We start from the raw sequence: 25,259 nt of genomic DNA, 5'->3' as shown, positions 1-25,259 counted from the left end.
AGTGTTGGTGTTTTAAGTTTCCCGTTTTTATTCCAGTGTCTACGAAAATCTCATACATAACTTATCCTCCGTTTAAGCTTATCCTTTAAAGCACTGTTTAAGTATTGACTTTATCTCGCAAAGCGTTTTTACTTATTTTACTCTGTGTTGTTTTTGATAATCTATTACCAAAAACAGAAGGTTCGTACAGTGGACATACCCCGGCGTACAAGTATGCATCGCACAAAGCACGTTGTGTACACATTTTGGCAAACTAAAACAAACATACCGTGATATCGTGACGACAACAACAATACTGTCCTCTCAGCATAGGAAGTTGAAATCACGGTTATAAACAGATGTACCGCATGCAAAAGATAATGGGGGGAATAATGATCAGCTTATGTTGAGACGATAAAAAAGCAATAGAACAGATAGTCGATTTCGTCTCACGATTTTCGTTATTAAATAACTTCAAGCATTTGCTTCTGAAGCTTAAGGCCCTATCATTCGATCGATCCAGAGGGCGCATGTGTTTCATGCAACTGTACACACGTGATTTGCTCTCTGTGTGTGTGTGTTTTCTTTTCATTTCGGAAATATGCCATATTTGCGGGTTGTTTTCTGGTTACGCTTTTGTTTAATAATACTAGCATTACTTGGCGTCCTTTCCAGTGCTGTCTAGCCCGCTGTTTTTACCGGACACTTCCATCTAATTCTAGATTCGCATGAACACGACCCTCTCTTGATCTCTTAAAAATCTAAAGCAAATGCCTACATACTATCAAAGATACTGGTGGTGCTGGTTGTTCTGCCTGTTTTGTACATTCGCATACAAAGTAATCGGGGGATTATGTTAACAACAAAACTTACTTTAATTTGCAAACTTATTGTTGACTATTAGACTATAAGCTGTTATGAATGACATGCTGTCAAAATAGTGGTAAAAGCTAGATAGTTTGACGGAAAGTATCGGAAAATATACATCGACATACGCGCTTAAAACAGAAATCGTGAACATGTTTTAACATAACCATACACAAAAGGTTCAACCTTCCAACCAATACAATGCTGGATGAATGTGTCTAACGAAAATTCACTAAAATATAGATGCGGCATTATTTGTTTCTTACAGCAATGGCGCCTTCTGGCTAGTATTCTGGCTGCGCTAGTTTTTTGTCATAGTGGTTTGATCACAAACCCGAAGAAGCTTCTTTTGAATCCTTTTGTAATCATTAAAAAAAATATCGTGACATTTTCTCTTCCGGGGTTTTGTTTATGTTTCACAATAATATAATTAAACCACCCAACAAATTACATTGTGCATTTGGAGATGCTTATAATGACCCAACCAGGACGAAGGGTCATAGATTTGCTGCACCTGTTTACAGGGGGGCCCATTTATGATAATTTTATTCATAATTCTTTTTGATCATTGTTTCAAATAGGAGCAGAATAGGAAGGTATGTGTAGCTGTGTAAGCCCCCTGGTACGCAACAATTTGTGTTATGTATACGTGAGCTTATGTCACCGGTAGCATCATAAAGTGGGAATATCTTACCATCCTTATTTTAACCCGCACTTGCAAAAACTTTCTCCGAAACATGTTCTAAAATTCGGAAAGCATCGTCTATTTCCTTTTCCGTTAGCAAACGATTAACCGTTAATCGAATACTTGGCCTTGGACAATGCTTTTCCATGGTTTCCAAATACTCTGCCGCTATCACCGCTAAACCGTTGTCGATGCACTGCAATGACCAGACCAGAAAGAGTTTATTGCATTATTAAAAAAGGCATTTTACTCAATGTAATTGCTTTTTACCTCAGTAGAAATCTCGTCCAGAAGCATCTTTTCATGCGCCCAGCTTTCATGTTTGTGTTTTAGATATAAATGCTTCACTGGAGATAGTGGATCACCTCTTGATTGGAAGTGTTTCAGTTGAGAAAGTTTGCTAAAACACGCAATTAAGAAGGATAAATATTTTCACAGACCATTGCATACAACCACGGAACACTACTTTTTTTAATTTAAAATACTTACTTTGAAACCATTCGACAGCGTTCTCTTAGTTCGACGAATATTCGTGGGTTGCTTTCGAATCGATCCAGCGCACTGATGGCAGCCTGTGCAAGCAAGGGTGGTAGTGAGGCAGAGAAACAATACCCTAATCCGGAGAGCCGCTGATGCTCCACGATGAACGAGGAACCAGCACAAAAGCCACCGATCGTTGCGGCTGACCATTCCAGCCCAGCCGACACCAAATCAACCTCCGTTTTCTGAAGCCGTGTAACACGAGCATACATTAATCCATGGCCTTTCTAGTTCATGTTACCCGACGCATGTGGGTCGGATTACCCAGGCTATACTTACATCGACATTGCAGTGCTCAATCAACCCACGTCCACTATCTCCCAACACACCGAAAGATATGCTTTCATCCAAGAAAAAGCGTAGTTTGTAACGAGCACGTAATTCCACCAACCGAGGCAGGGGGCAAACCTCACCCGTGTTCATATAGATGGCTTCGGCTACCAGAAAACGTCGCGTCTTTTTAGCTTTTGCCGGATTACGCTTGTCTTCAATCTGTTGCTTTTGAAGCAATCGCTCCAAATCGTCCATATCGTTGTGTTTGTAGTAAAAAATCTTGCTTCGTGAAGCGTCCAATCCTTTTTGAATAGCAAAATTAACACACTCGTCACTGTAAACAAAAAAAAACGATAAAAAACCCCGTCAGCAATAAAAGTAGAGCCGCAATCATTCGATTTAGTACATACACGAAAATCAAATCTCCCCTCTTCGAATAGGCCGGTATTGCGCTAGCTATAGTGGAAAACGCGTACGAATACACTACAGCTTCCTCCACGTTCATAAATTTCGCCAACCGTTCTTCGAGCTCGAGATGCACATCGACTGTACCGTAGAATCCGCGCGGTCCGCAAGAACCGACACCGTACTTTCGCAAGCTCTTTATCGCCGCTTGCTTAATGTCTTCGTCCTCTGCCAGCCCGAGATAGTTGTGTGTGGCCATGTTGATGCACTCTTTGCCATTTACATTCACCATTTTACCGACTGGTCCCTCGACAATCTTTGTTTTCAGCGCTGGATGGTCCTGTGGTACCTCTGCCACGAGTGGTTCCGGTGTCCACCGTGCAAGAATTTCCTCTTCGGACATGGGCATCTTCTTTGTCGTGCGTTTGTAAAACACTATCCATATTACTCCCAATGCCAGCAAGGCCTCCAATGTCAATTCGAACGGCGAGGACTGAAATTGAATTGAAAAAAACATTAGCCCCAATCGCGTAGATACATCACAATAGCAGATTTAATTAAGCATTATTACCTTCTGAAGAATGTCGTAAATTTCATTGATTATGTACGGTGTGTTAACCATTTTGTGCGTTGTTCCAATACTCGTTACTTGACCCGCAATTGGTTGTGAGACCCGTTGTTAGCTAACAACCAGCACTCCGGGTTAAATATCCACCGCGCAACTCAGCGATTTCAGTACGGACGCTTGGTAGAAGATGTCTGGAATGGAATATTTAAACAAAAATGCACGGATTAAAAGATATGTACAAGTAGTACAGCACGAAAAAAAGGCAACTGAAGAGCATTCAAGATCAACATCAGACTATGTCAATTAGCGTCATTTAGTCAGGGATGATGACGGTGGTGTGTGTACCAACAACAAGCAATGCAAATTTACTTTGTGTACAATGAATGCCAGAGCATCGTAAGTATAGGAACCGGTGGATGCTATTGGACGTCCGTATTCGGTGGTAAATATGATGGCAGACTTAACATAGCCACACATTTAAGCAACACATAGCAAAGACGTAAAGATAGGAAGGGTGTCTAATCTTAATGGCTGATTAATTTCGACGTCAAGTGACGTAACATAGTAAAGAAGTTCCCCCTGCTTGCACGAATGTGCAGCAACTTCCCAATCTGAATCACTATGTAACACATCATGCAATAAACCATCCCCTTTTATCAGCGGGATAAAAGAATGCGATACGTTATCAATACAAAAAAAAAGAATATAAAAATTTATGGCATCACAGCGCACTACTAAACTCACACCATCGCAATCAGCGAAGCTGGCAATACAATTGAATGTATCTGTTTAGAGAATAATAAATTTAAATGTTAAATCACAACCATCATTTATTTGAGAGAAAGTTTTCAGACTGTTACCGGTACATTAGCCAACCCAAGTGTTCGGATTTGTGCCTATGTTACTACATCGCCTGAGCCGGATAACATCGATAGGGGTTCATCGTGTTGTTCATCGCAAACATGTAAATATACACAGGAAGTGGTCAGACCTCGGCAAACTCGTGACATGATGTTGTACTGTTGAATGTTCTATTTTACATTTTAAACGCATTTTTAATTCGATCAGCTTTACAGAGTAAGTCGGCTTTTTTGGCTCGGAAAATGCAGCTCATTATCAAACAGCAAAAAAAAGTCAGTTACCCGCTCTTGGGTGATCGTAATGGCACTCGGGTTAGTTTCTATTAACCACTGTATCATACACAATTGCTCAATAGATACACAAAATGTGGTTGAATATATATTTGTTAGTACTTTTACTATCGGTACCAGTTTGTCACATAAAATCTGTAACATTGTAGGTAAGCCCCGTATGTTTTTTACGTATCCATCACTGGATATAACACCTTCTCAAGGTGCAAGTGCTAAACAGCAACAGCTCAGACCAAGCTTCGGTTCGATTCGTTAGCAAATGGCCGGAGCGACATGTGGTAATTGGAAATCATAAAATATGGACAACAACCTCAGAATACCACAATAAAATCTTCTACATTTCGGCAATACTAAGCAATACTGGACGCATTGTTGAAACAATCTGCACAATAAACAAGCATTTGTTACAACGTTGGATAAATTAAATTATTTTACTTATTTGTCATGAAAACATTTGCTCCTTTTCGTCGGTTGTTCGTCAGGCGATATTGGCGAAGTGCTTAGAAAGAACGGCGTCGCTTCATTTAGAAAGCATTCCCTGAAGCATGTTTGGAGCGAAGCGCTTCATTACAGATTTGATCATATCACACTCCTTCATATGATTAAACGTTCGTTAAGATATATCTATTCCAATTAGGCCTATTTGTCGCTGTACAAATACAATCAGACATTCTCTTGAAATTCAGCTCATTTATGGTCATGTATTTTTAACCAGAAGATTAGAAACTATAGATAGCATACGATACATAGTGACGAAAGTAAGTTAACTTTCTTTGTCACTATGTAACCACCAATGAAGGTTCAATAATCAAACCAAATAAAGCAAAATATTGTCCGCTCCCTTAATTTACCATCAACGTGAATCGCTTTTAGTTAGTTGCCATTCGTGGTGCGTTCGTCGTAAATCCGGGCCACGCAAGTAGACGCGGGTTACTAAAATGAAGCGGGAGAAAGTTTGGAACAGTTTGCAACGAAATCGGTATTGCATGAACGGTTCGTCAAAACAAACTTATTTATATTGTTTCTCAAGATATGGTGCCATTTTCACGCCGGTTAGAACTAAAAACACAACAGTATCGCTTCATTTATAAAGCATTCTCGAAAGCGTCCTTGGGCATTCATTTTTTGGGTATTTCACTCAAATTCGAAATGCACGATGTTTACGGTTTTGCAGAATGTTTTCACTCGTTTTTAATCGACAGCCAACTGAAAATAAGTTAAATGCTGTTACGATATTCAAATGAAAAAAAAACTTCCAATCTCTACCCTTGGTTTATCTTTGAGGTCAGCCCGCCCGCCCGAAGGCTTGCCCATGGAGCTTTCTAGACGGGGTGTTGTAATATTCAGTTTGGGGCACCGGCTGGAAGCAGAGACAGGTGTATTCGTAAAACTGTACGCCTGTTCCCTCTCGTGCAAATGTGACTCATTTCCACCAATCGGGACTCATGCAGATAAGCACGTGAAGCGTTCGTTCGCTCGTACATTTCCACATAGAGCGGCCCCTCTGCGAACTTGTACGGTTTCTTTCGATGAGCTGCTTTTTGGACGTATTATGAGCCCATCCTGCTGTGGTTAATGCCGTCTAAATTTAAAGTAACATTGCCTTGTCTTCAACCTTTCGCAATAAGCTGCTTCATGTTACGCCCGCTGGTGGGCCTCTTTTTCGATAAGCAAGTTTTTCCTTTTAAATTCAAGGGCACTTAATTGGCGAATGCGAACACTTCTTCACATCATCCGATCCGAGGGGGGAATGATTCACCAAATAATCCAAAACTGATAACACATCACATTACCACGCGCCACACGTTCGGTCCCGCTCTATTGCGGTCACACGTTTACCGGGTCCCCCTCCTGATTTCACTGCCGAACAACTCTACGGAACCCGTGCGAGCGAGCATGCAAGCAAATCGTTCTAGTAGATTCCTGCCCGCCCATGAATGAATCAAAAAATCGTTATTATACTGTATATTCTAAATTCCATCCAGTCACACACAATCAAAACTTCGATTGCGCTCACGCACCGCTCACACCATAATATTCTACTGCAGTGTTTTATCCACTTGGTCGACCGAAGAAAAAAAAAGACACGTAAACCTGCACACCCGGTTATGCTAGTGCCGATAAATATCTGGTCTTACCCAGTACTGTTGAAAACTAGCATTTACTAGCGAGACCGTGATTCTTTTCACGTTTTCCGCGACAAGAGATGTTTTACGCTAGCATCTGGTGAAAATATGCACGACCTTTTTTTACCACAGCTCCGCGCCCGAAGAAGAAATTGCTAAGCGGTGTCACATCAGCGGAGTCGGGCCTGAAACTACCCGGTGAGCAGAATTTTGACACGGCACGTCATTTCCTAAGGTAGCGGTCACAGCTCCAGCGTGAGTTTGATGATTTTTGATGTAAATGTAAGCCACTCAAGACCAAGGTCTGCGTGCAGTATTATAAATTTGATAAATTACGCTCATTCAAGGAAATGCTTTTGTCAACTTTAATTTTTGAACATTCAAATAAACATTTTATTCTTCTTTATTTTGTCTCAATTTAAACAAACATGTACAGGTATTCCCCGATATACGCCATAATCGATACACGCGATTTCGCTATATGCTATGTTTTAAATTTGACAGTTCTTTGAGCAAATTATACTAATTTGACACATCGAATGTCGAATGCAAAATAAATTCCCTGTTGGTCGAATTTTAAAAACCATTTTAAAAAATAAAAAAATTGTGATTTACACTTGAAATCAGATTGAATAACTAAATTAGTGGCTAAAACCTACCACTTCAAGCAAAATTATACGAAAATTAGCTATAGTTTCACTGAAAACCTCGAAATTCGACTTACGCTAATAATCGAGATATGCTATCGCCTCCGGTGTACAGGCGGTCCCCGAGATACACGGTTAATGGGGACCGAAAACGGCCGCAAAATACCGCGTATCTCGAATTTCCGCGTAAGTCGAATCTCGTGATTTTTATCCAAAATATCAATAATTTTCGTGTAATTTTCATGTAGGGGGCGGTTTTAGTCGCTTTATAAATTATTTGATATGATTCTGACGGAATATAACAGTTTTAAACGTTTTGAAATAGTTTTTAACATTCGATCAAAACGGAAATTATTTGGCAATTTACAATTGATGTGTCAAATCAGTACAATTTGTTCAACGAACTGTCAAATTTAGAAAACCGCGTATCTCCGAATCCGCGTATAAGAGGTACCGTGTATCTCGGGGACCGCCTGTATATTAATTGCGTATTTCCATGTAATACCTGTATTATCAAAATTTTCGTTATGTTCATTTTTGCAGAATGCCAGAAATATTAATAATTACTAAGCTCAATGAACAAGTTAATTTTGTAATTTCATAAAAAAAAAATCCTTTTTTTCTTTCAATATCGCTCCTGATCAGCCGAGGTTTATGTAGAATCCGTGTTGAAGAGCTAAACAACCTTGTGATTGTGCAACAAGGACAGAGTGTGTTGAAACCATTATGGGTCTCTTTTTAACCCGAACTGTCGGGGTTGTTTGACAACAGCCGTGTTTTGTTCTTTTGTTTACCACTCGAAAACTAGAAACTACCAAATTATTGCCGCAAAGATTAGATTTCCTTAAAAGTTGCCTAATTACAGCACGATGGCGGATAGTGATGTAGAATACGATGCTTCCAATGTGGAAATTGAGGAATTGGAGGTGGATGAAGTTGATGAATCGGATCTATCGGAGTTTGTCGAAGTGCAACAGCATCCGGCGATGATGCAAACCGGTTCGTATAATGCTCCCTCCACTTCATCTGCCGGTGGGAACTCTTCCGCCCAATCGGAATCGGAAACCGACGACGAAAATACACACCAGCGCGAGGTTTTGATCAAGAAGCTTGTTGCACGGGAAATAACCTTCTCCGAGTATCAGGCGCGCATGCAGCAGGATGACGACCTGGATGACGAAGATGCCGAGGTTGATCAGAGTCATAAGAAAAAGACCACTTTTTTTCAGGACTACAGCAATGCACGGCGTGATGTTTTGAGAGGTAACTTGCAAGGGTCTCCAAGAACGGAGGGCAAGGTGACATTGCGTCGCCAGCGACGGTTTCTTCCAGCGGCCCTGCAAGGTTTAATGGGACAGGCAAACCTTTGCTATGCAAGGGGTGACGTGCGCACGGCGGAAGATCTGTGTATGGAAATTATCCGACAAGTTCCGTTGGCTCACGAACCATTCATAACGCTCGCACAGATACACGAGATGGACGATCCGGAAAAGTATCTGCAGTATTCGCAAATTGCGGCCCACTTGAACCCTTCCGATGCGGAGCAGTGGGCACGTGTGGCGGAAATATTTATCGAACGCGGCGATATTGACGAAGCGCTGAAATGCTACACGCGAAGCATAAGAGCCAATCCGAAAAATATCGACATGCGTCTAAAGCGAGCACGCCTCATGGAGACAAGAGACGAAAAACAAGCGTTCAAGTACTACTACAACATGCTGCCCTATATCCCAAAGGAACAGGCCGATTTTCTCATCAGTATCGCCAAACGGGTGGCAGAAAAATTCCACAAGGAAACCAACGTCAGTGCTGCGCTGGATGCAATGCAGCAGGCGTACAGAACGGCCAAGGAGAAGTTTAACATGGAGGACATAAATCTGCTGGTTGAATTGTTAATAGCCAACGGCCACTACCGTCGAGCGTTAGATATTCTAGCAGTACACGCTAACGTAGAACTCCACAACTACGATATGGGAGCTGCTGAGGGAACCCAGCTGAGTCCTAATTTTTCCATCGATATACCGGATGACATAGTGCTCGATCTGCGTACGAAGCTAGCAGTCGTGCTTGTGCATCTGAAGTGTGAACAGTGTTTCGATAAAGCCATAGACGACATTCTGACACATATCGATCCGGAGAACGCTGGTGATTGCTATCTGGATGTTGCTGAAGCGCTGATGAACGAAGAACACTATCACCAGGCTCTTCGGCTGCTGGTGCCATTGATTAAGAGTAAAAAGTTCTCGCTTGCTGCAGTCTGGTTGCGGTACGCCGATTGTTCGCGATGCATAGAAAACTACGATGAGGCTATTGTCGGATATGAGAAGGTAAAGTAAAACTGCATCTCTCTTTTTCGGATCTAATTGTATGTCTTGGTTGTAGGTGATTTCCCTTGCGCATCATCTAGACGCGCGGTTGGCGCTGGCCGCTTTGCTTAAAAAGCAAGGCAAATACGATGAAGCACTGCAAGCACTGGAACAAGACCCAGACAAAGAATATCTCGATCCCGAGGTACTGCATGAACGATGTCTGCTGCTGCACGAAGTAGGCCGCTACCAACAGTTTCTAGCGGCCGGTTTTATGCTACTGGCGCGTCATTGCTATCAGATCCGGAAGCGTCAAGATATTGCGGTTCTATCGCACGTGAAATATCATGAGTGTAAAGATCGCACTCCTGGCGAGGGTGTGCCAGATTTCGTAACCGGGAACGATTTGTCGGTTGAGACTGAGTGGGAACTTGTGCTGCGCTTACTGACCGTGGCTGACGAGCTTCGCGACTATACCTACTACATGAAGCTGGTATTTACCTTGCAGACCTCGAAGCGTTTTTACAACTATCGACCGGAACTACAGCAGCTTGCATTGACGGCGTGCATTTACAATCGCGATCCCACCTTCGGGTTAAACATTATTCGTGACCAAATTCGTCCGTTGTTCAACTTGAAAGGCGATGCATTCGCAGCAAAGATCAACCATCCGCAGCTTTGGAATTTGTTCAATTTAGTCATCTTTATCAGTGGCGACGTACGGTACCATCGCTATTTGGCAAGGGTTTTCTTTCGCTCAGTGGGCATCGGCGTCTATCCGAAGGTGCTGATAGCAAACTATCATCTCAACTGCTCTACCTACAAGTATGCCTTAAATGAGTACAACAAAATATACCTCGTTACTAACGATCCACTGCACGCGATGATGATCGCCGTTACGTTGACACAGATCGCGTGTCAAAAGTTCACCAACAAGAAGCAATCGTTGATCGCACAGGCAAACGTGTTTATGGAAAAGTATCTCACCGGCCGACCGGAAGAATTACGCCACGAAGCCTTTTACAACTTGGGCCGTATGTATCACCAGTTGGGATTGCTGCATCTAGCGGTCGATTACTATAAACGGGTACTGAGCTTTGACAGTGCAGTTGTAAAGGAAAATCCGCAGTATTTAGATTTAAAGGCCGAGGCAGCGTTCAATTTGAGCTTCATCTACAAGCGAAGTGGAAATTATGAGCTAGCTCGTAAATATCTATATGAATACATACAAGTGTAAGCGTTACAACTATTTCTTTTGTAAATAGAAAAATATATTAACTCCAATATTTGTATTCGTGTAGTTTGATTTTGCTATCGGTTATCGATTAATTGATTACTTTCAACAAGCTAAATCTCTCATCGCAACGATCGCACTGCATTATCCTTTGTTTCATGCTGTCTCTTTTCTTTAATCTAATTTTCGGATATTTTTGCCATATAATACCGCCAAAAACTGTTTGTTATTTTTTATTGAATTCGTTAAAATATTAACACTTGATTTATCTATCAGAAGTTCCAGTTTCGAAATTATTCAGTATTTTCCACAGAACGTTATTTCATTCATGACATTTCATTTTGTATGATCATTTTCACGACAGTATTTGTCTTGTATAGTTATCTCACTTTGATTAGTCATTAACAACAAAGGTCTAGAAATAGTTTTTCTGTTGATTCCACATCAATTCCCACCGTACTGTAACACGCTGAAAGCATTATTAGTTTCATGAATCATGATCTATTCAAACGACTTTGTATTTGCAAAAGTAGTTTATTACCATCACTTCAGCAGAAATGTGAAGTGAAATTAGTAATGTTCCTCACAGCAATATATTCTCAAATGTTTTGATTTCACCGTGATGTAATTGACGATCATCCGTGCTTAGTATTGTAGAGAAAAAAACAACAGGACATGAAAGATTGCAAGGAATTATATTGGTATGTATTAGATTTGAAGTTATTAAAAAGCTGATCTAAAATGGTTTAAATAATTTAGGAAGATAGATTTTTTCAATTGTATGATTGTATCATTTAATATATCATTTAATACCATTGTAGCACGTATAATCAACAATTATGTTCACTTTAGTTGTCGGGTTTGTTTAATGCACGATTTCCAATCCATGTATTATCATTAGCAAGTGAATTATTAAATTATAAAAACAAAAATACAGATTTTAAAACTTAATTGCATTGTTAATTATAATGTCTAATATCTTGGTGATTTATGGTGAATGTTAAATTTGTTTTAAGTGTGAGTGTATTACATTTCTTCACTTAACAATGCTAAATCATGAAGAGTGGTAGTAAATGCGGAAACAGATAATTGTATCAACATAGCGTTCTCATTAGCAGGTGGTCTACTTAATATCGGTAGAACAGTGTTCAGTCTTTGTTAATATGCGGTGCTTTAAAAAGTTCAATTACCACGTATCTGTTTTATTGTTTGCATATATTTGAGTAGTTTTAAATGGATTATCTAATAATTTGGTGTGGTAACATAAACAATCCTTGTCAGTACAACTTTTAATCTGTTAGCGAGACTCGAGTAGATGGTTGATTTTAACAGAATCTTAAATAAAAATGTCGTGTATTACATATAAGAAATGATATTTCAATCTAATCCAGCATAATTCGTCGTACGCCGCACGACATGCAAAACTTAGCGCTACTAATCATGAAGCGTGCGCCACATTCATGGCAAAATTTGGACATTGGATTCATGATCAGATTCGGGCCCCCCTCTGGACTATCTTTCATGAGATGGGCCTCCATTCTGTGGCCCTTGATAATAGCGGTCGTGATCGGTGGAAGGGCTGTGTGTAACGAAAGGCTATTGAACGGTTCGTTCGTTGACTGCGCCGGTTGGCTCTGACTGGTAGTTGAGCTGCGAGAATTCGGCCGTGCTTGGCGTATAGGCACAGGGGGTGCGTAGTCTGGTGGTGACTGCGTAGATAGACTGCTATGAATTGTCGAAGTGATGATGGGAATCCAAAAATAAGTGACATAAGAGAAAGCAGTTAGTAAGGCAATCGTTGGCGATACAATTTATGTTGAGATGCGCATGTACATCACGTTGTATCACACAAATAGCAAATGCAATTGGAAACGAAATCAGTTATAGCTAAAGCACAGATATAGCAAACCTTTGCACGTCTTAATTACATATTTCTCAATTGCAATTATTTGAGAATTTTCAAAATGTTTCGTTTTCTATTAACTTTTGCATTGACTTTAGGTAGATGGGAATTGTTTAATTTCGTAATAGAAAAAAATCAATGTTTTATATTTTGATTATGTATTTGGTTTGCAATGATAAAGAGAAAATGTTGTATTGCCAGATATTTCAATAGTTTCTGAGTATCGTTTAATTTCCAGCGTCACAGTTGATACTAACATCGTAAACTCATAACTTAAGTTAATAATCGACGTTAAGGTACAGCTTATGCAACTTGTGCTAGCATAAAATGCTGTTAAGGTTATAATTTTGGATTACTATAAAAATGCTGTTAATATTGACATATTAATAGGAAAACCTACCTGCGATAGGCTGAATCAGCACTGGCTTGCGATCGTTCAGACGATCGTTTGTTAAGCGGGTAGTCTTCCACGCTGTACAACTCCTCGGAATCGATCGAACATACCGAGGACGAGGAGCCGCACATGCGATTTAGTTCTTGCACGCTTTTCAGCAGATCGCGCTCAAGATGATCGAACGATTCCGCTGGATAGCGCGGTTCGTGTACGTTTCCGGTTAGGTGAGATGATGCCGGAGTCGATGCGGACGTACCGGTATTATTAGCGTGATATGATTTGTTACTGTAGCTGTTCTTCCTACCGTTGACTGGACTCGGCGATGAGTAGTAAGGAAGCGTTCCGGGTTGTTGCATAGTCTTATTATTTCCATTAAGCAATGTATCCGCCGCTGTTGCTTTATGAATGTTTGGTAAGTTCTGCAAGCTGGATAAGGCACCGCTTCCACCGGTGTTACTACTAGGCAATGGCGGTACAGCAGGAAGCGATATGCCCGCTGCATCCTCGCTTCTCCGCCGATGGGCGATGGCTGGAGAGTTTCGAGCGTAATTCATTTGCTGGCCCAGCGGATGAACAACTTCAGCGCACTTTGCAGCATCATTGGCATTGCTAGCACTGGTGCTGTGATTATGTGAATTGTTGTTATTAGTCGAACTGCTGTTGTAGTAAGAGTTACTGTTGTTACTATTACTGTAATGGCTAGGACTACTAAAGCTACTACTACTATTGCTACTGTTATTATTACTGGCTGTGCCACTACCATTCCGCACACACACATCCATTCTTGGCACGCCACTACTTTCGTGTTTGCGTACGTAGCGGATCGAGTTGGCAACCGAATTACCATGTCCACTGTCGAGACTGTTGCTTCGCTTGTTATTATTAGTATGATCGGATTGACTGGAGGCTACACTCCGACTGGTGACGGAGCTGTTGGAATGGACAAACAACGAATGTTTGTACTCCCTCGCACTGATTGGTGATTGTCTATGCAAATCTTCCAGCGATTGCATGAATTCGTCAACATCGAATTGCTCGAGTGCCGAAGATATCGTTGGACGGTCACGGTTAACAGGGGTGGACGGCGCTGTGCTGTTTGACGATGGTAGCGTGTTGCTAAAATTATTCAAAGCTGACGATGGGGATATCAACCGGTTTAGCTTGTACGTCGGTTTGAACGCGGGATTTTTGGGCATGTTATCCTCATTGTTCTTGGATGCTGACGGCGATGGGGAAGGCTTCTTGGGTTGCTCATGCACATCCGACTGCCCAGACTCTTGTCCTGTGCGGTATCCCGAATCTTCTCGATCTTGTCGATTGAGCTGCGGCCGTTTGTCACAGTTTGTACTATTCTTGCTTATCCTATGATCCACTGGGCTGGAGGAATGACTCGTTGTGGGACTACTGTTATTGCTTGTGCTAGGTTCGCTGCTGCTAGGTTCGTTGTTGCTTTTTCGATAATCGAAACAAGTTTCGTTTCGCGTTCGTTCTGGTGGTTTTGGAGCCACACTGAGCGAGGCCCTGGGAGGTGGCGATATTACAGCAGATCGTTCCACTTTCGGCTCGATAGTTTTTAAAGCGAGCTGGTTTCCATCCGAACAAATGTTGCCAATGGTGTTGCTATTCCTACTGCTGCAACTACCATCAGCATCTTTTGTAGAAGGCATGACAAGATTTATCGGTAAATTATCACATTTGTTTATAAGCTTTGGATCGATATAGCTGTTATCAGCACGATTGTCACTGTCCACCTGTGGTTCTTTCTGTTTTTTAATACTAGGCTTTCCAATAATTGCATCTAGTGATATGACCACTGGCTTAATATCAGTGACTTCACTTGCATTGTTACTGTTGTAGGTAATGTTGATCGGTTCCAGTTTTATTGGAACTAGCTTTTGTGTTTGCTTTTTCGCTGTTTCATCCTCGATCGCTTGGACATTTTTCTTGTGTTTTTGCTGCTCTTCGTCGACTGTAATTGTTTCGTTAGCTTTCACTGGACTAGGAGCTACGCTCAAAACCTCCTGTTTCTTTTGCTGATTTACCTCGGCACTGAGTGATGATGTCCGCTTACTGAGACTATTACTTTTGTCCTTCATGTCCTTTTCACTTAATGCTAGCTCGTTTTCGTACTTCAGAAACACGGCTAATGAGTCTGTTTTCGACAGCGGTATCTCCCCGCCAGCCGGATTGTTCGGATCCCTAATCTCCAGCTTGAGATTCTTTCGAACTGTGCTGGAATCACGCAGTTTCGGTTTCGGCTCCGCCATCTGCAGTGCGTTAAACGTCGATTTGATCGGCAGTTCGTCATACTCGGAGGATTTCAGAAAATTCGGTGACACCGGGCCGTCATCGGTTATGCCCTTCTGTATGTTTGATTTAGCTTTCTCCACATACATTGGGCGAGATACTTTGCGCGGCATTCGTAGGGAGTACGCACGCCGGAAGTTCGAGTTGTGGGGCGTATGTTTCGTTGCGTTGCCACTCGCTGATTTGTCGTTTGCAGTACCACCATTCGGGCTCATTTGATTGAGACGTGACGTGCTGGTAGTACTGCTTGGAGAACTGGTATGGATCAAAGAAGTGGCAGGGGAAAATAATTCCTCGAGCTGTCGTCTGGCAGACAGGAATGGATCGTAACGGTCAGGGCTGTATCCACTGGTAGTGAAACGGGTGGTATGGGGGAGAAAAAGAATAAACAACAATCGTAGTTCGAATTTGATCCAATTGAGTGCCAAACCAGATTATGCACGATATACAGTTAATTATCTTTGGAATTGTTAATGTTTACAATTTTGTTAGCGATGAAATGGGACAAATGGGATGAATAGTTGGTCAACTGGTAAGGTCTGTCGTAAATGTCTTGTTTAATGCATTTAGTAATTTGGGTGCATAGCATTTTGAGTGCAGATGATAAGAAACAATAAAACATTTTGCAAATAATGTCGTGCTAGTACTCAAAACAGCGTGTCAGTGAATGCAAAATAGCAAATACAACATACAGAATGTAAAATTGTAAATGCATGTATATAAAATAAAACCAAACAACATTCATTTTAGTTTAAAAAAACAGAAAAAATAATCGATACACAAAAATAACTAAAGAGTAAAAATTACCGATTCCTGTTTGAGGAAGATATTCTTCTGTCTACCATTGAACATCGCAACCTAGGACCCAGAACTATAAAACAGTGCGTCAGTATATACTAAGTGCAATAAAAAAAAGATTTCATCTTTCTCCCGTGAAGTAAATATTACCTACTATCCTATTCTAGCCTAATTTTCACAAGTGAGTGTACAATCAACCACAATTGAATTTTAATAGCGCAAACACAACCTTTGATACCGTTACTACTTCTTGTACAAGTTACAATGAAGGCTCGTGTAAGGATTGGATAGCCACTAGATCTAATCACAATCGATTATTAACCCTGGCCAATGAAACGGATAAACGGCCAACGAACCTGTTGCTCGTACACCGTACGGTTTGCGTGATGATCGGCCGATGGGCAATTCGCTCGCTATGGTTGTGACCAATGATTTCGAACTTCTCAACTTTTCGCTCAGCTGTCCGAAATTTATGCTGTTTGTTTGCCAGCCCGTTGTTCTCTTGCGCGGAACGGTTGAGTAGGTTTTTTAGTTGAGTACGGCAACCGGGTTCATTTCGGTTGTTAAGGTTATTGTTATTGTTGTTACTGATGTTGTTGTTGTTCTTGTTGTTGTTGTTGGTGATGTTGTTGTTGCTGTGATTACAATAAGTATTGTTTTTATTGTGGATGCTGGTGTTATTGTTCGTAGTATCGTTAGGCAGTAGTCGTTCACTACTAAGAGTAAATGTCTTGGTTCTTTTCGTAGCCTTGTCGGCGTCTTCTCGTTTAGTGTTCTTAGGGTTCTTGGTGATGCTCACACCGATGCCCAAGGAGCTATGCTGCAATGAATGTGGTGATAGATGGAACTTTCTACTGGGAATGGGATGTAAGGTAACGGGTGGAAGGGGAAAAACATGCGGCGAAAATAAAGAGATAGATCAATAGAAAAGCGATGAAAAATGAAAATTAGTTTTTTTTAAATTCCATATAATTAGTATTGCGCAAACCGCTAAAACATTATAATGTCAAAAATGAACGTTTGTACTCCTGGTACATATGTTTTCACTTCCAGACTTACTTATCGCTCGAGACGGATGAACTCATCGAATTGTGGCGTGGCATGTGTAGATCTAACTCGGCAAGGCTGTTTGTTGAACCACTGCAACTCAAGCTTCCTGAATATTTTTCCCGGTTTAAGGCACGTTTTGATCTACAGTCGAAATTATTGGGGATTAAAACGTATTTACTTCCGCTTGATCTTGTCACTTTTTGGCGCACTTACCGTATTTGCGGGGCTTTATATTGAATTCTTGCTTGAAGTCTTTCCTTTGCTGCCGAAATGCTTTGGTTGTTGTTAACGTTTCGATTGAGTATTGCCTTCTCACGGCACCACTCGACATGTCGATCGTATGCTTTCATGCCAAAGCATCGCTCGCAGTATGGACATGGTTCGTTCTGCTGTGACATGCTACGCTTTAAAGCCGGCTTTGGTGTACTCGCGCTAGGCATTGATGTAGACATCGTTGTGGGGCTGAACTCTTTGCGCTCAAAAGTAGGTGTTTTGCTGAGGCTTAGTTTCCTGACGGGTATGGCCTGAAATGAGTAGTTTGAATTATTACATTATTAAAATGTAGCACGACGGTTATGCGACACAAATGATAGCAGTCAGGGATAGCATTAAAAACTGTTTCATGATTTTTAAAACATTCAAATAAAGCAAAACACGTGGCATACTAAAATAGCTAACAGTTAGTTGCAGTCATAAGTCACAAAGAGTATGGTAGGAACAAGTAATAGTAAAAATAATGTTAGCTTTAAATATTCCAACACATGTAAAAGAAAACAAAATTAATGTTTATGTGCAAATGCTGCAATCAATAATGTGCAATATTGCAACACAGAAATGACAACATGCATATATTGGCAAACTTTACCGGGATTCATGTTTCTCTTTGGCACTTATACATTTATATATTGTACGTATACAAGTATAACACATTTTTCAACGTCGCGGAAATAGCAAGAAAAACATTTTTTTTTAAACTCACCTCATTTGAGGAGCTTACCGTCTTTTGAGGGAGTCCAAAATTCTTCGGCAGGTAAGACGCAAGCTCGGTCCCTTCCCGTCGCTGGCGAGAGGAATCGAACGGTTTCCGTTTTTTCGTTTGAACTCGCTCACAAATACCGGTATGTTTGGATAACGACGCCGGTGCAAACTTTCTCAAACAGATGGGACATGGCTGCAGTTCAAGGTTCGGTGGTGGTTCGTACGACGGGTCAAATGTTTCGTAAGACTTGCATTCTTCAATGTAGACAGGCTCTTCCTTTTCGGCTTCCGTGTATAGTTGTTTTTCGTTGAGATTATTATCTGGAAAAAATGTAACAGTAGCAGACGGGAATTGTTTTACTCAAATAGAAAAAGGTTGTAGAAATGAGTGAATAAAACCTTTCTTATCCAACATACAAACATTATAAATGAAAAAAAAAATGATGTAGCTACTGCATCTTTCTATAGCTCGATTATCATATCTGAGAAATCTGTTGTAGTGCATTTTTAATAGCATTATTTTTTCTCTCTGTGTATGTTGCTATTTCCATTCCAAACGCTGTGATCTATATTCGGTGCTGTTGCTAGAATTATTAATCATGCCAACCAACCCTGGCGCAAATGATTAAAACATCAGTCAACCATGTCGGGACATCGTGGTCTCGGTCGCTGCCTGCCTGTCCATCTGTTACAGTAAGTGAACACAAAGACGAAGGCTATTTGATATCGTATAGCTTCAATCAAAGACAAGCTATCGCAATCGAATGCCTGTGGATTTTGCTACTCGCCTGTGGGAGACCAGACAAATGTAGATGTCGAGCACGGGACCGGTTGTTCGTAGCCATTTCGATTTAGAGATCAAACTACCTCAGCTTCATTTTGTTGTTGAGGATTAATTACTTTAACCATTCACTGGTTGGAATGATGGTTTCACTTGTTATTTGTTGCAGTGGGTGATTATGATTAATTATTTTTTCATCACTTTTTTATCCTAAAGCACTTTCAATTGAGACTAATACATAATCTGAAAGTGATGACATAATTTAATCAGCATTTCAACTTCAAAATGAGTATAAGCTAATTACTTTAATCAGTTATCAGCATTTCGGCTGGGAAAATCGCCAGATTAACCTTTAATATATGTCAACGATAAACCACTGATAAGAAAACATTTATTTCGATAATCGTGCTGCTCTATTTAATGCAACTCTTCACTATTTATTGCATCCCAGGGCTCTAGTATTATCGAATTTATTACACAACCGTTACCCGTTGTAATCATTCCTATTAATAAGGCCAACCACAAATCGGTGTGCATATATGTTGTATAAAAAAATCGCTACAGTCATTGTAATAAAACTTTCATATAAGTTAAATTTATTTTAGTAATTTATCTATAAAATGGTGAAAAAGGAAATGTGTGTCAAAATAGCTATGCTCTAATAGCACGCTGTATTATAAAAAAAAAATTATTTTTTAGATCGTTTAAACCCATGTTTTCGTCAGGGATAGATAAACGAATACTATTAATTATAACATTAATATAACTAAAATAACATTGTTTGCTTTTTATGATCAATATTTAATTCCCATCTGATAAGGATAGAAGAAAAGCGTTTAAATATTAGACATTATATAACAATAACTTCTCTAGCATATACTACGTATGTCAAACCAGAAACTTAACGAAAAAATCTCAAAATCATTTTAATCTATCACACTATCAGAATAGAAATGTTCATTTGGCAAGCCATTCCACCTGATCTACTTCCTGACTGCAATAACAACGAACATAGTGTTACGCTCCACATACCAACTCATTTTCCAGACACGTGCTAACGAATTTAAACCACTGGATCACATGTTCAGAGTGGCGTTTGATTAGTATTCCAAGAAAGTCACTTGCAGCATGTTTTTGTTTACTGTTCAAAGTGTGAAACTCGTTCCAACGGTATATAAAAGGCCTTATTTTTCCACTTTCAAAGTCGTTCAATGTAGTAATGTTGAAATTAAGTCAACATTATAGTTTACTCTTTCAATGTTTATTTGTGTATATATTTGGCACAATAATCCCAAGTAAGTGGTTCATTATCGATAACATACTATCTTGTATAAGTAAAGGCAATTTAATTTGGAGAATCCTGTACTCATTTCGGTTGATATCTCAATATCTTTTATCGGGGATGTATTCCTATCATTAGGACACTAATGAACAGGGTTATCTAGAACTTTCGATATAATCAGTTGCATTAGAATGGCCATTTCTGTGTATGATAAGGCTTGAATTCATACCAGATTTTAACTTGTGATAAGCATGTTATTAAGTCGTAGTTGGCGACTGTACTTTTGTATGCACAAATATTTCGTATTTAGATCCATAGCCTCTGGTCCAATGATTAATGAAGATATTGATTCTTTTCGAAACACTTTTAGCTCCATAACCCACATCGATTGTTAAGTGTGCACTTTTGTGTTTTGATCACCATAAGATACACGATCAGTTTGTTAATGCTTCAAATGGTGTTAATTACACTTCGCCACTATTCCCTGTTTCGCTCGGGCAAAGATCAAATGACTCTAACAAATATTGCACACAACTTTATTTTCCTGTTTATGGGGTGGCGTTGGTGTGACTTCACGGATGTTCTGTTGGCGTTACTCTTCACACTTTACGTTAAAACTCACCACCACGAGCAAAACCCGCTCCAAACTGTCCAATGTAATTAAAACTTTCAATTACTAGAACACTTACCACTTCATCACGAGTGAGGTAGTATATGTAAAACTCCACTTGCCTGCTAGTATTTATGTGTCATGGATAGGTCGTCTAACATATTTATCCTTAACTACATTTATCGAAATCATTGCTCACTTGTCTCACAAAATTGTTTGGTTAACAGCCATACATAACTGTTCTAACAAAGATCTTTCACTAAGAGCAAAAGCAGCAACACACGACACACGTTAAACTGACACAGAGCGTCAGGTCGTTTTCATACACTTGTCATTCATTTGGTTTTAAAATGCTGTTTTTTATATAACAAATGAGTTTCAAAACATTACAAACCGCATTTTAAAGTTAGAGTCCACAATAAGGTTGATTTCAAAGAGGATGTTTTCACAGAAAAACACATCACAGAAAATATTTGTCTCTCACTTATAGAGCACACTCAATCGAATTTTCAATTCCTCGCTCATTCCATGTCAACTGAACACTCGCAACTGAAATCGACAACTCACTACTACCGAAAACTAGTTTACCATAATGCAACTCGCAACAGGTTTCTGTCCCAAAACGTGTCCAACGTTCTCGTCTTATCGTGACGAGATCGATATTTGTTATCTTTTTCCATTGATGCATGGAAGGGTGCTCGAGCAACCACCACCAACCATCTTTGGTTCAACATTTTCATATAAAAAGCTGCTTCACCAAAGAGTAAGAGAGATATCTTTCTACTGTGCCGAGCCACCGAAATTGTGTACATACTCGTACATCAAATAAGGGCATCTACGTGAATCGTCGATACAGGAGTTTCGTGTATGTTTTGCAGTTTCCATTATGTGCCAGCTGTTTAAGAGCACAATATGGTTACAGCAACTCTGAAAGATTTGGCATTAATCAAGCCAACCGGTTTATTCTGTAAATTGTAATGAACTACGATTCATAACATGAGATACAGGAATTCAATCAAACTTGTTATACAAACGTTCGTATTGTAATGTTTGGTAATGAAGCAAACAAACAGTTATTAATTGTTAAAAATTAAGTATCACAAACAAAATTTCAACAATCATTCTTGTTATTTATTTATTTATTTATTTATTTATTTATTTGTCATTTAGTATCTTGAATAGATTTGCTGGGACACTTACTTATATAATAAATCCTTAATTTATCTACAAACATAGCTACAGCGCTATCAATAAGGAAATGAGAGAAAATTTGTTTTAAACTGAGCTATACAAATATTGAAATCGAAGAATCTTTGATATTTGTTGAAGCTATATATCATTTGGTTAATAGGCGCATTGTAAAAATGTGCAGATCTTGAGAACGTAGGTCTTAACAGCTCACGTACCCTGAGAGGTCGTTCAGGAGCATAAAGATTCAACTTTTCTAGCAGGTAGGGAGAGTCTATGTCTCCGCTGATTAACTTCGCGACAAAAGTAGCTTGTAATGCCCGACGTCTATATTCTAAGGCAGCTGTGTCAAACTCATTTCATCAGAGGGCCGCAAGTACAAAATTTCAGTGATTCGCGGGCCGCAAAGTTGGGAATGGAAAATATACCCCAATATTTATGTAAAATACTTTTTTACATTTTTATTGTTAAACAAATTGACTTTTTGTGTACTCCTCGCTTCTTATCTGGAATCGTTTGTTATGTACAAATTCGCGATGTTATTTTTATATGTGCTACTTTTTACATGAGAAAATTTTTTTAATGTACTTTCAACGTTATTACTAAAAAAGGACATTTTACATTACTCGCGTTCTCTTACGGCAGTTCTGCTAGAAAATATCTGTTAAACACACTTTTTCACTGAAGTAGGAGAAGTCTAGCAGCCTGTAGTGAATCTTTTTCAAGCAATCCGAGCTATCCATCACTGGATGAATAACAAAAATATTTGCTTGCAATGTTTTGACAGATCAAGAGAAAAATTGTAATAACACGTGTTGAAACATTACTTTTTGCTAATTTCCAAGTTCCAAGTGTTCTGGTGATATATTCATTTCTTATAACAAGAACCCGTATTTTACGAATAAGTTTTTTTTTTTAAATTACGATAATTTTATCTGACGAAGAGTCGTGGTGTGTGTTCCCATACAGATCGGCAAATCTGTTTTTGACACTTGAAGGGAGATGATTCGCGAATTGAGGAATTGAGGACTGTGTGAGCTAATCTATTAATAAGCTTTGTATTGCATGGCTTCGGCATTTAGATTATTTTTATCCTTAATCTTAATCCTTTAGGCTTAAACGTAATCATATCATTTTGGTTTTGATTTTTGAGGAGGTTGGAAATTACATTAATTCGTCTTGCAGAATGTTGGGTACAAATAATTCCAACTTGGCTACAATCATTTTTATTAACATTTATGGTGGCATGATTATGACAAAAAACAGAAGTGGCTCCAATCGAATATCAATGATGTAACATTCTAAGGTCGGAAAAATCGAAGCCGAATGAATCCTTTACTCGGCAGTCGGGGGCATGGAGATTGTCAAATTCGGTGGGACAACCGATGACTCCAACGGTTCCGAATGGCTTTAAACGGCTCTATAGGCTTCGGACCATAGCCGATTGAGCCGGTCTCGTAGTACAGTCGTCAACTCGTACGACTTAACAACATGCCCGCCATGGGTTCAATCCCCAAATAAACCGCGCCGCCATACGTAGGACTGACTATCCTGCTATGGGGGGAATCAATTAGTCACTGGAAGCCAAGCCCACAAGTGGGTACAGGCAGGCCTTGACCGACATCGGTTGTTGAGCCAAAGAAAAGAAGAAGATAGGCTTCGGACGGCACCGAACGGAACTGTTGGTTTGATTTTGGCCGGATTCGGAGTAAGAATAGCTAAAATCGGAAATGGTTTTGAGCCGTGGATGCGATTCCGACAATCCATCACTAGTTGTTGCGAAGTTTCCTAGTGTGTGTATCAAGTTATTTTCATTTCTTTTTCGTTTGTAGACAGTTGACGCAAATCTATTTTTCCATACAGAATGCGCAATCGAATGTGCACAAAACTATGCTAATATTCAGAATTTAATCGAAACATAATACGACTGAGCTTGCATTCGATTCAATGATTCTTAAAGGTCTCGATTGATATGTACGTTAGTGTAAAATAAGTTTATGAGATGTTATGGGTACATTCATGTTAGTTTCCATATACCAACAAAAGGATTGTCCTTCTCTGGAAAATTTAATACACTTTGACAAATAGTAATAACAGATTTAGGGTTTGCAGTGCTTTTAGCAATTCTCAAAATACTCTTGCGGGCCGCATCCAGAATCGACGCGGGCCGCATGCGGCCCGCGGGCCGCCAGTTTGACATACCTGTTCTAAGGTTTGCAGACCAAGAAACATGCACAGTGACAGGTAATCTAAATGTTGTGATGAAGCCCATTGTAATCGGTGTATTGCTATTCTGGAGAATCTTTTTTGTATGCTTTCTATCCTAGCCGTCCACACGTCAAAGCCAGAGTAAAGGTCCAAATGTTTTTTTAATAGCAATAAATATGTATTTTGCTTAGAACAGAAATGATTTTTTTATTATTTCTTACAAGTACAGATACAATTTTTGACATTTTTCAATAATTCAAAGGAATTACAGAGACAGTATGCCAAATTTATAAAATATGCTCGCTTTTCTTGATATATTACGATATAAAAATACAAATCTACAAAAAAATATCAAACTTCTTACTTAAGTTCATTGAAAAGCTATTGTAAAATGTTAATAAAAGTAATCAAACAGCTGCTGAAGTTGTTGCATAGTGAAGATAACGAGAGTTTTTTTTGTATTAAAATATGAGATCAAACTAAAACATAATGTAGCAAAATGTTACAGCGGGCCTGAAGATATCAGCTCGCGGGCCGCATTTAGACTGTGGGCAGGATTACGAGCCCCTCTGGTATATCCAATCTACCAATTCAATTAGAATTGTTTAAGCCGTATCATACAGTCTTTGTCAATAAGAACAAATTTGACTTTTCTGCCAATGCTTTGTATGAATTTTTCTGGTCTCTGGAATTCAGGTTTTAGGTCATTTACATAAATCGGTTTATTGTTGCAAATCCAACGATGCCAATGTTTCCTTAAATTGCCAAACAAGGCAATTAATTCATGTCAGAAAAAACAGCTAAAAAACAACCTGTTTTGAAGAGCCGTTTTGTTTTCTTTCTGCATACTGAAGATATCAAATAATTATGCAGCTTAAGGTTTACCAATTCCAATAACGAAATAACAATAATCATCCTCATCTCGCAATTCATTATACGTTAAAAAAAGCAAACCGGTTAATCTCAGCTTAAATGAAAC

General features: G+C 39.6%; 3 protein-coding genes across 18 annotated transcripts in view; 1 reads left to right on the top strand and 2 right to left on the bottom strand.

The window, feature by feature from the left end:
• Positions 1-4: 4 nt before the first annotated feature.
• On the bottom strand, positions 5-6,797 carry LOC120958843 (serine palmitoyltransferase 1). The gene is made up of 7 exons (XM_040381894.2): positions 6,607-6,797; positions 3,321-3,508; positions 2,755-3,242; positions 2,351-2,678; positions 2,021-2,256; positions 1,802-1,931; positions 5-1,727 (listed from the first exon to the last, which is right to left on the bottom strand). Exons 2-7 carry the CDS (start codon positions 3,369-3,371, stop codon positions 1,551-1,553), a joined length of 1,410 nt encoding a protein of 469 aa, XP_040237828.1. The 5' UTR covers positions 3,372-3,508; positions 6,607-6,797; the 3' UTR covers positions 5-1,550.
• Positions 6,798-7,910: 1,113 nt separating this feature from the next.
• Positions 7,911-10,839, top strand: LOC120959619 (general transcription factor 3C polypeptide 3). The gene is made up of 2 exons (XM_040383140.2): positions 7,911-9,568; positions 9,624-10,839. The coding sequence occupies exons 1-2, from the start codon at positions 8,111-8,113 to the stop codon at positions 10,782-10,784; spliced, it is 2,619 nt and encodes an 872-aa protein (XP_040239074.1). The 5' UTR covers positions 7,911-8,110; the 3' UTR covers positions 10,785-10,839.
• Positions 10,840-11,001: 162 nt separating this feature from the next.
• The window catches only part of LOC120959617 (putative uncharacterized protein DDB_G0289263), a 33,342-nt gene continuing 19,084 nt past the window's right edge, over positions 11,002-25,259 (bottom strand). For 12 of the 16 annotated variants that reach the window (XM_040383127.2, XM_040383133.2, XM_040383130.2 and 9 more), the window contains 6 exons: positions 18,213-18,532; positions 17,447-17,757; positions 17,243-17,374; positions 16,540-17,037; positions 13,085-15,733; positions 11,002-12,506 (listed from right to left, as the gene is read on the bottom strand). In XM_040383127.2, the coding sequence (XP_040239061.2) occupies positions 12,164-12,506; positions 13,085-15,733; positions 16,540-17,037; positions 17,243-17,374; positions 17,447-17,757; positions 18,213-18,532 (4,253 nt within the window). In that variant the 3' untranslated portion in view covers positions 11,002-12,163. The remainder of the gene's footprint in view (positions 12,507-13,084; positions 15,734-16,539; positions 17,038-17,242; positions 17,375-17,446; positions 17,758-18,212; positions 18,533-25,259) is intronic. The other 4 variants (XM_040383125.2, XM_040383124.2, XM_040383126.2 and 1 more) reach the window with 4 other exon arrangements.

Source organism: Anopheles coluzzii, chromosome 3 (assembly GCF_943734685.1).
Source record: "Anopheles coluzzii chromosome 3, AcolN3, whole genome shotgun sequence".
Lineage (NCBI taxonomy): Eukaryota > Metazoa > Arthropoda > Insecta > Diptera > Culicidae > Anopheles > Anopheles coluzzii.
The sequence above is the reverse complement of the archived record's forward strand: the minus strand, read 5'-3'. Positions and strand labels throughout refer to the sequence as shown.

What these genes read in the sequence shown, in the direction of transcription:
- LOC120959619 (XM_040383140.2), top strand. Translation starts at nt 8,111, where the DNA reads ATGGCGGATAGTGATGTAGAATACGATGCTTCCAATGTGGAAATTGAG. An exon ending in CTATTGTCGGATATGAGAAG is followed by an intron (nt 9,569 to 9,623) that starts GTAAAGTAAAAC and finishes TCTTGGTTGTAG; the next exon opens with GTGATTTCCCTTGCGCATCA.
- LOC120958843 (XM_040381894.2), bottom strand. Translation starts at nt 3,371, where the DNA reads ATGGTTAACACACCGTACATAATCAATGAAATTTACGACATTCTTCAG. An exon ending in TTTACGACATTCTTCAGAAG is followed by an intron (nt 3,243 to 3,320) that starts GTAATAATGCTT and finishes ATTCAATTTCAG; the next exon opens with TCCTCGCCGTTCGAATTGAC. An exon ending in CGCTGTCGAATGGTTTCAAA is followed by an intron (nt 1,932 to 2,020) that starts GTAAGTATTTTA and finishes TGCGTGTTTTAG; the next exon opens with CAAACTTTCTCAACTGAAAC.